This window comes from Lactuca saligna, chromosome 9 (assembly GCF_052625555.1).
Source record: "Lactuca saligna cultivar CGN05327 chromosome 9, ASM5262555v1, whole genome shotgun sequence".
NCBI classification, from domain to species: domain Eukaryota; kingdom Viridiplantae; phylum Streptophyta; class Magnoliopsida; order Asterales; family Asteraceae; genus Lactuca; species Lactuca saligna.
The window spans coordinates 180,401,612-180,419,645 of NC_136425.1; the positions used below are offsets into that span (position 1 = coordinate 180,401,612).

Here is an 18,034-nt window from a genome sequence, read left to right on the forward strand (position 1 = left end):
GGAAAAGTAAAAGCTTTTAGGTAGGTTTTTTAAATGCTAAACACTCTAATCCAGAGTAGCTCAATAATAGATATTAATCATATCATGCCACTAACTTATATTAATACAATTATTGCACTTATAAAAGTTTCAAAAAAATATGAATAGTAAAAAAAACAACATATTATGAAATATTTTGTTGAAGTTATACTCAATATGATAAGAGTATTCTTTTTGTAAATGGATTATGTGTAAAAAAGAATAGACTGTATTTTATTATCGATCAAATGCTTATTCGTTTCCTAATAATAATAATATAAAGAAATTCTATAAAAAGCATTTACGAATAATTGATTCAATTAATGAATACTAGTTGACAAAATAAACTATGATTGAAAACTTGCAAAAAGAGGAAACATTATATTTTTAGGGCAACAAAATATATTATATTATTAGAGAAGTGACATGTATGAAAGAGACCTTAAAAAAGGCAAAGAGAGATCACATATGCAACCTTCGTTCCGTGCCTTTTTGGCTTAACGTAAAATTAGGGCAAATAAAGTTGGGCTATATCTAGTCCATTATATACCCGTCAATAAATAAAATGACTTTTTTTTTTTGTTATGTTAAGGAATAGAGTTGATGTTGTTTTCTCTAAATTTTCTATATTACCTTTTCATAGATCTTTTTAATTATTAAAAATTTCCTAACAACCATTTTACTATTCTAGTCGAATGGCAAACATAAAGTAGGTATATATTGCAACCAAAACATAAACAAACAAAAAAAAAAGAGTTAGCTTGTACTATTCCACTACCCTAATTGTAAACATTTGGACTCTCCAGGCATGACATTGAAACTATTTCATGTCTAGAGGGTGTTTGAGATTCCTTTATAAAATCGTTTTTGAATTTTTGGTTTTTTCAAAAAAATAAAAGTCTAAAAATATGTTTGACTATTCCAAAAGTTTTTTTAGAATGACTTTTTAGTAAGAAGAAAATGAATTAGCTAAAAAGATACCATATTTTTCTATATAAACATCGTATTTGATTTTTAAGATTGTTTTATAGGGCATGACATTGAAACTATTTCATGTCTAGAGGGTGTTTGAGATTCCTTTATAAAATCGTTTTTGAATTTTTGGCTTTTTCAAAAAAATAAAAGTCTAAAAATATGTTTGACTATTCCAAAAGTTCTTTTAGAATGACTTTTTAGTAAGAAGAAAATGGGTTAGCTAAAAAGATACCATATTTTTCTATATAAACATCGTATTTGATTTTTAAGATTGTTTTATTGGCTGAATTTGCATTGTTTTTTGGAAAAGTAAATTACAAAGAGTTTATTATAGGTTGACTTTTTAATAAAAGTGTTTATAGGGTGTCTAAGAGTAGAAAGTATGTGGCATGTTGTATATTGTTGTTGCTGAAGTGGAGCATGATCAACGACGTTAAGATGCATGAACCCCCCCCCCCCCCCTCCTCTTCTTGTTGTATCTAGTTGTGTTGCTTCTTGTTATGGCCATGACTAGATGAAACAAGATCATCTATTGGCTGCACACATTATCTATCTCTATCTCTCTTCTCGTAATGGGTGTTATAACACCATGAACACCACTCCCTCTTCTTGCTGCTTCTTGTTATAACATCACTTCAAGTTGCTCATACCTAATAGTGTAAAAGGTGTCTTAATAGCAACACCCCCAAAAAAAATGAGTTATTTCAAAAGTCATGAATTGATGACTTTTTGTGATTTTTAACCTTTTAACCTTTACCATTCCAAAAGATAACACAAACACATTTTAAACTCATCTTTTGAAAAAAGTTGTAAATGTAAAAGTCCTTTATTCAAAAGAACATTTTACTCTAAAAAGTAATCCCAACCCCCCCCCCCCCCCCCCCCACACACACACACACAAACCTAATGAGATTTTCTTATATTTCGTACGCTCTCTCCTCTTCAAACCATCAACTTTTATTGTCTCCACATTTTTAAGCATAGCAGATAATTGTCTCCTTTAAACATATCCAAAACACGACAATCTCCAATATTCTCTCATTCTATCAGTTGTCAACATCGCTTTAATGTCTTTCAGATTGTCACATTCTAAATATTGTCCATTAATATTCTATTATATGTCAAACAAAACATAATTTTCCCGCAACTTAAATCTTCCTAGCATGCTCCTTAATCACCTAACATTTTTATCCATACATAGTAGCAAATGCCTACTTGACATATTATAAGATCTTCCATAAGATCTTCCAACAAGTTTCAACAAGACCCTTTTATTGTATAAATTTTTTGGTCACCATCTACTTTAACCAACCAACCTTTATACAATGTGTAATGTCTTCCTCAAGATCCATGTCCTAAAGAATCTTAGACCACAAGTCTTTGAAACTAATTTACAATGCATTGATTGTGTTAATCCCTAACCTCTTATCTACCATTGTTGTCCTCCAAATATCCAATCTAGCATTCATGGATTCATGGCTCTACCATGAGCACAATGTCATCGGTGAAAAACATTTAGCATGACACCAATGACATCGCTTCCCAAACATCTAAAGATCAATTTCGTGTTTAGTTTGGAAATAATCCTCCTCTAACTTAGATGATTCACTTGGTTGAGAATACTTGTATTGCATTCTTGACTTAAGTGAGTCCTATACAAATTTTGTTGATGAATTTGTTAAAAAGCTTTTAATGAATACAAAAAAGCACTTCCCACCATGTGCATTTACAATAACTTATAATAGATGTACACAAAAATCCATTGATAAAAAATGAACCAAATGTTTATGATGTTACAAGTTAAAACCAACATTGAACCCAAACAAACCATTCTAACACCATCCACTCATTTGGTTTTTTTTTTATATAATCAAAATTCAAAACATCCGTTTGGTTTCAATCATTTATGTTCAACCAAATGTTTGTGTTTCTCTTCCTTACATGAAAAAATATCGATCGGGGCACTTGTGGACCCCAGCTTTGTGCCATTATCGGGTTCCATTTGTCGATCAAGAAAGATTACTATAACGGTGATGTCATCATGGAATCGGCGTCTAATACCCTTTTGGAGTTTCTTGATGTCATTGTATCTAAGATCCCTTTTCTTTGTAGCCTTATCAATGGCTACTCCCACTAATCTTTTCGCTATTCCCTATATCAAAATCAATGGGTAATGAACTTTGTGAACAAAAAGTTTGACTACTTTTTTTAAAACAATATTGTTTTGTGGTAAAATAAACTAACCATTCTTGGGTATTTTTGTACAATGTCTACTGCTTCTTGATCACTCAAATTCTCCCAAAGCCCATCAGAAGCAAATATCAGAAACAAATCTTGAGGCCTAAGTTTTCTTGATATGATAGAAGGTTCAGCTGTCAAAACAGGTCTATTTAGAGTAATCGGGTTTCCATGTTGCATAAAATATGGATCCCTGTTGAATTCGGGTTTCTTCAAATAGAAATCACCTATTGATCTTGATACCTGAAAACAAAAAGGTTTGAAATTGATCGAAAAGAAGAGGCAAGAAAAACATCTAATTGGCATATTCGGAATTCATTATACCTGAACTCAATTTACCTTGAATTCATTGTACCTGAATAATGCCCTTGATTCTCCAAACTCCATGACAATAAACCACAATATGTGAATCATTAGGATGTTGTGCTTGAACTTCCTTCCTCACTTCTACAATGGAGACATTGTGATCTTTGGATAAACGTTCTGCAACTAGTTTTGGCTTTCTGTTGACTAGAACTTTGTGGCCGAGAACCACCCTTGAATCTCCCAAGTTCGCGATGTGTAATTCATTGTTTGAAATGATTCCAAGAAGACAGCATGATCCAGCTGAAGCAATTTGGGGTCTAATCGGCATTGATAACTTCACTAATTGAAAGAATCCATCTTCTGTTGTTTGGAATGCTTTCTTTATAACATCTGCGGATATACCTCCTTCCTCTGTTGCGTATTCTACAAAAAAGATGAATGTACAATGACATTAGCTTCAGCAGATTCGGTAATCAATTTGATTAACAAATTGTGAAATCCCTAGAGCTAGAAGTTGAAGGAGACATGAACATGGAATCATCTGGCTTGATCATCGTCAAAATTGCTTCATTTGATTAACAAATTGTGAATCGCACAACGTGAATTGAAGTAAAACAGAAGAATTTGAGTAAATGAAGGAGATTGTTTCGAACTTACTGTCGATCAAAGGGAAAAGGTTGCGATTAACAAAACGAGAAGCTTCAGGTCCACCATGGCCGTCGTAGACGCCGATATAGGTGGCAGACGGTGACGTTAATACCTGGCTTTGATCTTCGAGGATAGAGTTAGCTTGCACGACGGCGATTGAGAACTCACCGGAGAGGTGAGGCTTCAAAGCCGTGTGCCATAACAGTTCATCGCCATTCGGGTGCCCTAAACATTTGTTAAAAGGCTTCACAAACTTCCGAAACATCTTTTAGCGATTGTATTATAAATTAAAGGGAATTATGGAGTGTGATTTGTGACAATCAATGGAGAATGCTGGTTATGGAGGAAAGATTCTGAAGAATGAATTGGGGGAGAGAAGGTGTTGTTGTAGAAATAAAGGGACCGGAGAAAAAGTCGGAGGAACACCGCGTTAGAGCAATACGACGACGACGGCGGCGGAGGATCATGTTATACGGGACCATAATTATATTCCTCGTAACCGTCTAACAGAAAGCTACCGATCTATTTTGCGTGATCTTTTTAATATTCGACCTATAAAACATTAATGGAAGATGTCAAATATTAATTAGACTAAATTAAATGTTCATTACATTGAATTCGCATTTTAAGTTCAACATTTAAAATAGTAGGTATAGGTAGTTTTCATGGTTTAATTTTCGTGTATGATTGTTATTTTTTTTTACATGTAAAGAAGACAAGTTTTTCAATAAGTCGATAAATGTTATAGATCTTTGAATACTGTGATTAAATATTATTATATTCATGTTTCATCGTACAACGAATGAGAAGGCAAACAGACAATAAGTTACGTATCTAAACATTTTTGTATGGTAAAACCAATTCGTTTAAAGGCTACATCCATAAATATAAGGGATATAACATTGCTACACATGATATGTTGTATTTCTATTAAGAAGTTTCATTGCATCCGACACAAAGAAACCAAATGTATCAAATGCAAATGGTATGAACACGTGTTGATTTTTCATGCATAATTTCTCATATTTGGTGACCTTGCATGTAGCAATTTTTAATGCAGTCTATCCCGCCGTGAAACCTCCGTCCCTCAAACCTACGAGAGGGGATACTAGACTTGGCAAAACATGACACGACACGAAAACCCAACACGAATCCAACATGAAAATAGTGGGTTAGGGTCAGAGATTTCGACACATTTATATAAACGAGTTGACACGACACGACACGATAATTAAATGGCTAGGGTTAGGTTCAAGACTTTCAACTCGAATATGACCCGTTTAATTATATATTATTTATTATAAATTTCATATTTTTATAAATATATTTTATATTATAGGCTTGTAGTGGGCCAAACTCAAGAGTTGTAAATAATATTCATATTTTCAAAGTTAGTTAATTTTACTCTTCCTCACCATATATCCTTTTTGCTCCCTAACTTTAACTCTTTTCATTTTACCTTCTAAACTTACTAAAATTTTTGTCATTCCATCTCCTAACTCCAGTGTTTCCCTTTTTCATTTTTGCATCCATAACTCCTACTTTCCAACCATTAAAATGTTTCAAGCGACATGACACAATATATTTACAAGTTCTAAACCTTAACCCGAAACTCGACACGAAAATAAACGGGTTGACACGATACGACACGACACGATAATTAAACGGGTCGGGTTAGGGTCAAGCCCTTTCAACCCGTTTAATGTCTTGACACGACACGACACGTTTGCCTGGTCTAGGAGATACCCCTGTAAGGTCCACACATGTGGTTTCCCTCTAGCTCATCCAAAAATTAAAACGTCGGTCGATCTAAGGGTTGACCTTCATTCCGTCGAGTCAGTCAAGAATTTCACAGGAACCTCTTTCTTGGCGAAACCCTGACATGCTTAAATATGACCAAAACATCCCTAACCATATATTGTCTGTATTTGAACCCAAAAGTTTTTTTTGCAATGAACTGCATGCTCTCCAAAAGAGTCAAAACATGCATTGTGGTATACCGGACATATCTCCTCACTTAGGAATATTGGAATCATGAGTCGATATTTGAGGATGGTACGATACTCCACATGACATATATGATGGCTAAGCCTATTTATAGGGATAACTAGATGAAAATCTTGAGGATGTGGTGCACGTAAACATTGGAAAACCGCTTTTTGCCGAGCCATCATGTTGAAATTTACTTCCATATACTGGACAAATTTACTAAAAAGAGCATTCGCCAATGTATTATGGGATTTTTTTTGGGGGGGGGGGGGGAGAGCGATGTACTTAGTAATAAAACTGCTAAGGTCAATGTCCGGAAGTTTGTTACGAAGCTAAGGCACAAACATTATCAGAATCCATACATATATGCCACTATCCCGTAAGATGTGGTCTTGCAATACCCAAGATTGGGCCCTTGAGTGTCACACCCCCAAACCAGGATGACGGAAACGTCCGAGGGTGGATGACTTTCATGTATTGTATCATAACATAAAGAATAGTAGTGATTAAAGCAACACAACCATCATAATTATAATTGGGAAAATTAAATTGTATTCGAATGTTGTTTGTTTCAATTCCAATTACATTAGGACAAAAATGAATAGTCTAACGTCCATCCTCACAACTTGGTAATTACCTTGCTTAGATTTCTTAAAGAATACAAGTAGTTTGAAAAAGTGTCAGCAATTAAGTTGGTGAGTTCATAAGAGTTTGTATGAAGAATTTGTAAGCCTTTTCTTGTAAAACGATAGTGTTTGTTTTCGGAAAATCCAATATTTTCCTTAAAAATGGGGTGTCCTCTTAGAATCCTAAAGACCGAAAAGTGTAAGTATTTCTATACTTATAATAGTATTATGTAGTTTTAATCTATATAAAATCGTTCAAATGTTTTTTTCCCCGTGCTAAATGTATTGTTGATCTTGAAAATCAATTGTAATCTTAGAAACCCTAAGACCAAAATGTATAATTAATTCTATACTTAAGATAGTAATATGTAGTTTTAATCTATATAAAACCATTTGAATGTTTGTTCCCTTGTAAACCAAATGTATTATTGATCTTGAAAATGCGTTGTAGTATTAGAAACCCTAAGACCGAAATATATAAGTATTTCTATACTTAAAATAGTAATATGTAGTTTTAACTATGTAAAACCATTTGAATGTTTCTTTCCCCGTGCAAAATGTATCATTGATCTTGAAATGTATAAGTATTTCTATAATTGTGTTTATTTATTTATTTATTTATTTTGCTTTTAATAGATAAAAGGTTTGTAGATATTTCCAAAGAAGGTTTGAATAAAATATTTACTGTTAAATAAAGTTATATTTAAATAAACTAGTTTTCAAAACTTAAAATAGTTTTTCTTAATTATTTATTCTCAATAGTTATCTGTAATTAATATAAAAAACTAAATTGCAAACTCAAAAGAATTTTCATATATAAATAGATTCAATCAATTGATTTAAATTGTTTTCATAAAAATTGCTACAATGCTCTATATGAGAAAATGCATGAAACCATCTACACGACAAATAAATACCTAATTTTATAAATAGGTATTTCGTATACAAAAAAAACTAAAAAAAAAGGTTTTATATAGAAAATATAAGATTTTTTATGGGAAAATATGTTTTTTTTAATATAAATATAATATTATAAAGAAAAAACATATTCAATTTTTTTTGTGAAAAAAGTTGTAAAAAACCGAAGTTAGGATGAATTCATAACAAAATTCTAAAAACTTGGACAAAAAGGGTAAATTTTGGACCAAATTTGTAATAAAATTTAAAATTTAGGCAAAAAATGTAAATTTTTGACCAAATTTGTAATAAATTTTGAAATCTGGGCAAAAAATGTAATTTTTAAAAGTTGGATAAACTGTTGACCGGGTCAAAAGACTAAATTGAATACGATTACTGTTTTTTAAGACTTAATTGAATAAAAAAAATATATAGAGACCAAATCAATTATGAATACAATACGTAAAGGTTTTATTGCAATTATATATATATATATATATATATATATATATATATATATATATATAGTTATATATATATATATATATATATATATATATATATATATATATATATATATATATATATGGGCTTAGAGAATATGTGGTTGTTATATACCTAAATTTATATATAGAACCCTCTAAACTATATGGTTTTGATCCATATATATCAAAACAAATCATGATATCTCGTTTAGTATTATTCCTTAATCACGTGATTTACTAAACCGATCGAAATTATGTTCTTGTTTTTCATTGTGTTTAGGAACTTAAAGCATGAAAGTCATGACGATTTAATCAACCCTACTAAATTAATAAAAACTAATAGAATAAAGGATAAAAGAATAACATACAATAACTAAATCAATATTTTCACAAAATCATTAGATATAGTTGTTCAATTGAAGAAAAAAACGTTTGAGTTATATGCGTTAAAAAATATTTGTTTTTTACATTCCTTATAAACTTCAAGAATTCTTTGCAATAAAAAAATATATAATTCATCTTTTTAATTCCATAATTTAACACAATTCAATGATATTTTATTAAAACAAAATTAAGAGAAAATAAAATTGAATTTGTTTTATTTAAAACTACGTCGTTTACAAGGTTTTATACCTAATCTTAGGTACATAAGAGCCACATATTCACTTTTCTCATATATATATATATATATATATATATATATATATATATATATATATATATATATATATATATATATATATATATATATATATATATATATAGGTAGGTTCCGTTGAGATTAAAAATAAAATAGAGATCTCGAGATTCAACCTCAGTCACGTATTTCATATCTGCCGCAATAACCTTCCGGCGTACTGGCGCGGCAGGTCTGGAATAATCATAAACAATTACACAGCGCCACCCATTCCTTTATCCTCCGCCACCATCCCCACCACCATAACTGCCACCGCCACCGCCACCACCCCTACCACCACCTCTGACACCAGCCGACTCCACCACTATCACCTCCGTTACTTATACCACCGCTATCTTTGTCACCACCACCTTTTCTACTGCCAACTGTCGTAATCATATATGATTACTCAGTCTGTGAACAAACATATATGTATAATCATTTATGATTAAACATATATGTATAAACATGCATAATCATATGTGATTCTACCTCTCTGCCATATAATCATTTATGATTAGCCATAGTCCGCTGCTGCAGGTATGTTGGAGCGTTAGAGCGATAAGTAAGAAATACATGGCTGAGGTTCAATCTCAAGATCTTTAATTTTTTTTTAATCTCAAGGAAACCATCCCCTATATATATATATATATATATATATATATATATATATATATATATATATATATATATATATATATATATATATATATATATATATATATATATATATATATATATATATATATATATATATATATTAATTCTCAATGATTTTCTCTTGCAAAAGATGGGAAAGTGTTTTATGCAATCAGCAAGAGGGGCTTTGAATGAAAAAGATTGGAGTTGGACGTCTTCACCCAATCAATGTTCAAAACCCTTTTGCATCCAAAGATTCTTGTACTATTTCTATTAAACACAATATATACGTTTTTTTTTAACTGTTTTGTAGTGATTTATATGAAATGAGATTACGTTCTTCTTCTGTGGTTGTGTATGAAGCATATCATCTGTTTGTTATATCTCCTCATGTTTCTTTAGTTGTTGTTTTGGAATATGGATAACATGCATGCCAATTGTTTGTCATTTTTCCTCATATTGTTAAGCAGCTGGTTTAAGGAAAACCAATTGCGTAGATCATACAACATCCTTCCTAGCCTGCTACTTCATACCTCATTCTCATCAATGGGTTGCTCTAGTCAATTTACCCTTTAAAGAACAAAGACAAAAAAATCGAAAGTTATTAAGGTCATAACATAATTTTTTGATGTTTAACACTTGATAGAAAAAAGGAACGGTGAAACCTTAAAAAGTTACTCATCTTGCGATAAAATCTAACTCACCTTGGAATCATATTCCTTACACATTGGCCCCACCCATTGAGTTAACACAAAACATACATGTTTTATTTATTAAATCTAATGGAATGTATACCATTCAATTCCTTCAAGAATGGCTCATTCGATTTCGAATCCATCTTATGAAAAACTACCCAAAGAAAAAAAATTAATTGTAGGTACCTCACGAATTGAAAACATGATCAGCCTTTCTTGTGGTTTTTTGTTTGGTATAATAGCAGCATGCTTCCATTGAATTCATTGGGTCTACTTTTTGCCTTTTGGTTTTCAAGCATCGGTTTTTCTTTTATTTTTTTGTCCTTATGATCACTGGATATTATCTATTTCCTTATCTCTAATTTAAAACTACGAACCAAAGTTAACCACCAATCAAAATAAACCAACAACTTAAGAAAGCTTCCCTACAGCAATTATTTGTGTGAGAAACTGAGTTATGTTGTTCTATCTGTCGTTTATTTGCTTTTCGTGTCTTATTCCTTTATCGGCATCATTTATTTCAAGTTGCTCTAATTTTTTCTTATGTTTTTGTTGTTGTATGGTTTGTTTTTACTGTTCGAACAGTTTTTGGAGCCTTCTAAATGGCTTCAATATCTTCAGGTGAGTCCTTTTATCATACTTGTAACGGTTGTAGTCATTTCTTTCCCATCAAATTTGTAATTCTCTTCTTGATTATGTTTGGATATGTTAGAATTAGTTAACCGTTTTTTCTTTTATGTGCAGTTTTTGGTGATTTCTGTTTTGGAGATTTAAGGAGACCCATCTTATGCATCCTCAGGTTGAAAGCTATTGAAAAAATGTTAACCCGTTTCATCCACTAAAAAAGTTAGAAGAATGAAAACCAAGGTCAGGATCCCCACTGCAATATTTCAGATGTTAATGGATCTTCCTCAAAAAAAAAAAATGGAGATTTCAAAAAGCCCAAAATGGATATTTGAGCCCATTAAATGTTTACATTCATTTTTAGGCAAAACCAAGGATGCAAGCTCCGAAACAATATCATATATGGTATTTCATAGTTTTTATTTTCAATTTTTGGAACTTATCCAGAGCCATGTTACTAAATTTTTTATATAAAGGTGAAATTAATGAAAGACCCACGAAAACAACACCATCCACCCCTTGCCCCCTTGCAACGGCGAAAAAAACTTCTAGTTGATCAATATTTTATAATCGATAAATAGATAACCTAGAATTGGAAATTGTATAAAAGACAAATAGAATTGGAAATATACACAAAACGTTATTTCGGTGAAGTCAATGGAAGACCGAAGACCTAACTAGAATCACAAATTTTAAAAATATACAAGATCAACATACCCCACGCGTCAAGAATTTTCATGGCCCTAAAGAGTAAATTACACGAATGGTCTTTGCACGTTTGATCTCTAATTTATTTTTTTAACTTCGAAGGTCGTTGTTGTTTGTTTTTGTTACGTGTTTAATCCCTTGTCTCACCTAAAAAGATTATTTTACCATTGATTTTTTAATTTATTTAAATAAACACACCCCAATCCCACCCCACCCCCTCACCTTACCTTACCCATCCCAGAATTTTGTCTATTTATATAATATGTTTTTTAGGTAAGACAAAGACTAAGTGTATAACAAAAATAAAAAGTAGGGATTAAACGTGTAGTAAAAATAAACAATAGAGACTTTCCAAGTTAAAAAGAGACACAACTTCAAAAATAATCCCTGTGGTTTTCAAAAATATCAAATTTAATCCATAATTTCAAAAAAACCTCATAGATGATCTCTATGGTTTGGAGTAATTTGCACATTTGGTCCCCTAGATTATCCGTGTAATTTACTCGGCTCTAAAAATGAATAATAAATAACTTAATAATAACACATGAGAAAATCACTATAAATATTAAGCAGAGATGACGACTATGAACCTTATTTGAATGGCGTCTAATTTCTTTCTTCCCTTTTCATGTATCCTCTTTCTTGCTTCCATTATACTAGCTGTTCATTGGCATCTTCAGGACCCTCATTTACGACCAAACGAGTCATCGGGTAAGGGCGACACAGTGAAGAGCATTCGTGACGTCAAACTCTATCTTGCTCATTTCGGATACCTAAACTACCAAAAGAACCTTAATCTCACAGATATTGAAGACGATGATTTGGATGAGGAGCTTGAGGTAGCCATCAAGTCGTACCAGGTCTATTACCATCTGAATGTCACAGGGACGCTTGATAAGCCAACGATGTCCCAGATGATGATGCCTCGATGTGGGTGCCCTGATAAAGTAATTCACGAGCGCACCTATAACTCTTTACACCCCCATTACACATTCTATCCACGAACACCAAAATGGCCCCATGGTCAGCTAACTTATGGTTTTGGACCAAGTTTCCCAACCCAATTCATGCCTGCTGTTGATCGAGCTTTTGGAAAATGGGCTACTGCTTCTTCTAGATACTTCACGTTTTCAAGAGCAGGAAGTTATCAAGGTGCTGACCTAAAGATTAGTTTTGAACGTGGAGACCATGGTGATGGGTATCCATTTAACGGATCTGGTGAAGTGTTGGCCCATGCATTTCCACCTACAGATGGAAGACTCCATTTTGATGCGGATGAAAATTGGGTGATTGGAGCAGTAGAAGATGCTTTCGATTTGGAGACCGTGGCTTTACATGAAATAGGGCACCTTCTAGGGCTTGGTCATAGCCAGTTTCAAACAGCGATAATGTGGTCTAGTTTCAGCACTGGGGTCACGAAAGGTTTGACCTCGGATGACATTCAAGGGCTCCGTGCTTTATATGGTGTGAACTCCGACGACACTCAAGGCCTCGGTGCTCAATATGGCCTTATTACTCGATATGGTCTTATTACAAAGTTCTCATGGGGAGACAATTAGTCGATGTATTAAAACCTGGTATTTGGTTTTCTCGTTGTAACGATCGGGTCATGGGTAATCGGTTCAACCACCGGCTCAATCCAATTTTCATAACTTTTGTTTAAATTGACGTCCACACATTCGAACATTATAAAAAAACCATAACTACAAGTTTTAGATTAATTCAATACATAAGAAATACATAAACTAGTAAACTACAATACCAAAACAAAATATAGTTCATAGTAAATGCAAATAAAAACAAAATATAGTTCATAGTAAATGCAAATGATCATGATCAAACCAAATCACGGATATTGTGACATTGAAGTATTATATGCATCAATCTCACGATCGCTTAATATGCAAAGTTCACTGTTATTTTTAGGGATATCAAAAAGTTTCGTGGGACCCCGTTCCTGTGGGGGCTGCATCCCGTTTAGGAGAATTTTTTAAAAAAATCAAGGGCGTGGACGGGGCGGGGTGTAACGACCCGTCCCTGGTATGTGGTTTTTAGTATTTATTTTTGAAGTTCATGGAGGAACTCGGCGAGTCTATGTCCCGACTCGTCGAGTAGGGTCGCGTTGTTGATCAGCGTATAGATCGGCGACTCGGCGAGTCCATATTCGGGACTCGACGAGTCGGCCTGCCAGGTTGAAACCCTAAATCTTCGGGTTGCTCACTATTTAATCCACCTTATAGCCCCCATTCTCGCCTCCTTCACCCTCAGAACGTTGTGAGAAAACCCTAATCCATCCTTGAGTGATCTAAGTGTTCTTGTGTTGATTTGTGAAGGCTTGAAGAAGGAGAAGAAGAAAGGAGCAAGGAGTTCAGGAGTAGTGCAAAGATCCAAGGGCAAATCAGAGTTATTTGAGGTATTCTTCGGATTTCCCTCTTGTTTTATGCTTTAAACCTCCATTAGAACTCTTCTAGATCTAGTTGATGCTTTTCCCAAGCCTTATGATTGTATGAATGCCCTAATAAGTCGAGATATCCTTAGATCTATTCATTAAGAAGTTTCAGAGCCTAGATCTATTGCCTTTATGAAGATACTTTGCATGGAAACCCTAGATCTAGCCTTTATTATGCTTTTTGAGCTATTTTATCTTCATGAATGCATATGGGCACGTAAAGATAGAATCTTTACGTGCTAATCGAGTTAAAGGAGTCCAGATCTATAAGTTTTATGCACTGGATTCAAGCAGAATCAAGTTTTGAGTTGCTGCATGCAAGCGACTCGGCGAGTCGAGCCGCGAGTCCCCGATTTTTCCCTTTTTGAGTGATGCCGAGTGAGACCAGTGAGTGATGGAGTGGACTCAGTGAGTTGTGGTTAGACTCAGTAATGGAGGGACTCGGCGAGTTGTTCATACAACTCGGCGAGTCCAAGGCAATCTTCTTAGCTCGAAGAACAACTCGTCGAGTTGTTCATACGGCTCGACGAGTCTGATGCAGATTGCCTGAGGTTTTAGATTCGAAAGGGAACTCGTCGAGTTGATGCCATACTCGACGAGTAGTGGCGAGTAGGGTGAGTAATGAGAGTAGGGACTCGGCGAGTTGGCAGACTAACTCGGCGAGTCAGGTCAACTGTAAAGTTGACTTTGACCAGGAGAGTTGACTTTAGCCAGGGGAAAAGGAGTCATTTACCCCAATACAGTTATTAATAATTTGATTGAGTGTAATTGTGGATTTGTAGCCGGGGAGATACCGGAGCAGCAACAGATAGTTCCCGAAGCCACACACTCAGCAGCCAGATCACGAGGTGAGTTTCCCTTCAGTAGGAACGGGTCTAAGGCCACAATGCCGGCCCGTTTAGCTAGCAGTAGTATCCGGACTTCGGTTCGATGCAGATTTTAGTATGTTTGATGCCTTCGTGGCTCGGACAGTATTTGGTGTTATGTGTTCCGGGTTACATCCCGATGTAGTATGCTATGTATGTACTCATGTTAGTTGATATGCTTATGTGATGCTATGTTCAGTATGTTCCGGACTTCTGTCCGATGCAGTCAGTTCCGGACTTCGGTCCGATGCAGTAGTTCCGGACTTTGGTCCGATGCAGGAGGCAAGGCCTCAGTAGTTCCGGATCCCGATCCGATGCAGAGGGCAAGGCCCTGGGTAGTTCCGGACTTTGGTCCGATGCAGTTTCCGGACTTCGGTCCGATGCAGTGGGCAAGGCCCAGTATGTGATTATATGTATTATTTGGTATGTGGTAGTTTGGGGGAGCTCACTAAGCTTTGTGCTTACAGTTTTAGTTTTGGTTTCAAGTACTTCCGCAAGCAAAGGGAAGAGCTCGAGTTGATGGCATCGCCCACACACACCACAGCATCATTTGTCCTGGGAGTTGTTTTGTTTTTCATAGATGTGACTAATACATTCTTGATTCAGTTTAGTTATAACACTTTATTATTATTGGTGATATATTGACGTACGAGTTTACCTTATGATTTTATTATGGTGTTTTTAGTAATTATTTAAAAAAAAAAATTTTGGGTCATTTCTTTTGGGATGTTACAAGTTGGTATCAGAGCCTTGGTTTGAGGGATTCGGATGCACCCCGGATGTATCTGAACTCAAACTAAGGGAGAGATAAAAAGATTTTCAAAAAGGAAAAATGTTTTCGAATGAAATTAAAAAAAAGCACTTAGAAAGAAAAGAAGTTTTAAACAAGATAAGGGTGTGGTGCATGTGATCAGCCGAGCTCAAGTAAGTACTCCCAAATTACCCATACAAGTTTTATAATTATGAATAATTGTTCCAGTTTCAGTAGAACAACATGCTAGTATAGGACTAAGGATCTAGGAGGATGCCTTATGTGCCTGTTATATGTGTTTAGCTTTATGAGGATTGCATGCTAGAAACGAGTAGACAACAGTAGGATAGCCTATTTAGGTTATGCATGGTAGCGCGAGTTAAGCATTGTATGCCAGATCGGTTTCTCGTTATGAGAGTAGGATTGCTTGGGTAATTTCCGGTGTCCGAATGCTGCTTTCTTCGTGCTTTGTAGAACTCTTTGTAATGAGAGTTAGCCGTTAGGTGAATACGTCACGTCACATGTGATCAGGGTTGAATAATCTCAGAGTGTTGGATTTAGCCCTACTGCGCAGCTCTTGTTTGAGTCTTACCGTTGTAGGGACGAGCCTTTTACTTGAAGGATTATCCGAGCCTCATCACATGTGATGGTATTCAGGTGATGGCTAATTAGCATTTCAAGGAGGCCTTCAGTAGCTGATGACTGTTTTGAGCAGAGTCAAGATTTCCCTAGGGCAAGCCTAGGATGAGAGTAGCAGAGAGCAGCAGTAGTAGAAGTGACTTGGTGGAGTCAAGGCAGTTCTTGAGGAAAGTACGGATAGATGTGGAAGGTAGTATGGGCCCGTACTACTGAAAGCAGAGGATCCGTACTCGAATCAAGGAAGGCCAAGACAAGACCAGGAAGCTAGTAGTAGTATCATGATCCCTTGAGATATTTCAGTTTTCTGATGTTGTTATGATATGTTTCAAAATGGTAGTTTTGCGTTCGAGACCAGCAGTCAGCAGTTCAGATGCCGGAGGGGGATCAGGATCAGGATCAGGCCCGGAGGCCGGGTAGATGGATGAGCAGACCAGGGAGTTCCTTTCTTCTAAGGTTACCCGCATCATACTGGAGCAGACTCCTGTGATCTTCGGTTCAATCAAGGAGGGTATTTTAGAGCTGATGGATGAGAGATTGGGCATTTTCCGTGCCGAGATGGCAGGCCATGATGGGGTCGCGCACACTTACGTTCAGGGAGTTCAGGGCATGTGGAGCTCCAGACTACCATGGGGCGCGGGACCCCATAGCGAGCACGAGATGGTTGGCGGATGTGGCCAACGCATTCCGCACTAGCAGGTGTCCCGAGGGGGACAAGGTTAGATTGGCGTCCTGTCTTCTGAAGGACAGGGCACGGGATTGGTGGGAGGTGGTCGGTCATACCATTGGAGATGATGCAACGTTAGATGCCATGACCTGGGCCGATTTCTCTACCTAGTTCAGGGCATAGTTTGCACCAGTTATTGAGGTACAACAGTTAGCCCGAGAGTTTCAGGACCTCACCCAGACTACAGAGACCGTGGCGGAGATCACCACCAAGTTTAAGGAGAGGGCTCTTCTTGTTCCTCAGTATGCAGTCGATGAGGAGATGAAGAAGGTCCGTTATCATGAGATGTTGCGGAGTGATATCCGCATGTTTGTGAGCCGGTCCAGCTGTAAAACGCTGGATGACATGATTGCTAGAGCTCGGGAGAGGGAGATTGACCTAGAGATGGAGAAGAAGAGGAAACCGGAGGCGGTTTCGGGTTCAGGAGGTTCGGGAAAAAAGCCCAAGGTATCGGATCACAGGTCCAGGAGTCAGCAGAGCCATGGTCGATGTGGCAAGTGTGGGAGATTGCACGAGGGAACGTGCAAGGCAGGGAGTTCCGGCTGCTACAAGTGCGGTCGGACTGGGCATTTGAGCAGAGATTGCACGGCCCCTGCTACTGCTGTTGCAACATCAGATCTGATTTGCTTTCAGTGCAATTAGAGAGGACATAAAAAGTCCCAGTGTCCAAGTTTAGTTGTAGCAGGGAAGGTGGTTGCACCTGCCCCTGCTACTTTGAGGATTACAGATTGCCGTCAGGGACGAGCAGAGACACCAGTGGCTAGGATCCGAGCTTTTCAGTTGACAGTAGAGGAGGCGCGAGCGACTCCAGATGTGGTGACGGGGTCGTTCTCTGTGAACGGCATCTCTGCTATAGTATTATTTGATTCGGGGGCTACCCGATCGTTTATATCGCTAGCGCTTAGCAAGAGATTTAGTAGAGCTCCTGGGGAGCTGGATTGTCCACTAGAGGTTGAGATAGCGGATGATAGGACCGTGAGGGTTGCCAGAGTACATCGAGGATGTTCTCTTTAGTTGTTTGACGAGCAGTTTTTGGTGGATTTGGTCCCTATTTCCCCTACGAGGAAATAAGGTTATAGTG

The 18,034-nt window shown here is 36.0% G+C and overlaps 2 protein-coding genes across 2 annotated transcripts; one reads left to right on the plus strand and one right to left on the minus strand.

The window, feature by feature from the left end:
- Positions 1 to 2,690: 2,690 nt before the first annotated feature.
- Positions 2,691 to 4,697, minus strand: LOC145013920 (putative protein phosphatase 2C 63). The gene is made up of 4 exons (XM_078972272.1): positions 4,195 to 4,697; positions 3,587 to 3,960; positions 3,238 to 3,474; positions 2,691 to 3,145 (listed from the first exon to the last, which is right to left on the minus strand). Exons 1-4 carry the CDS (start codon positions 4,448 to 4,450, stop codon positions 2,894 to 2,896), a joined length of 1,119 nt encoding a protein of 372 aa, XP_078828398.1. The 5' UTR covers positions 4,451 to 4,697; the 3' UTR covers positions 2,691 to 2,893.
- Positions 4,698 to 12,107: 7,410 nt separating this feature from the next.
- Positions 12,108 to 13,188, plus strand: LOC145017128 (metalloendoproteinase 1-like). Its single transcript, XM_078975204.1, has one exon. The coding sequence runs from the start codon at positions 12,124 to 12,126 to the stop codon at positions 13,081 to 13,083; it is 960 nt and encodes a 319-aa protein (XP_078831330.1). The 5' UTR covers positions 12,108 to 12,123; the 3' UTR covers positions 13,084 to 13,188.
- Positions 13,189 to 18,034: the final 4,846 nt, after the last annotated feature.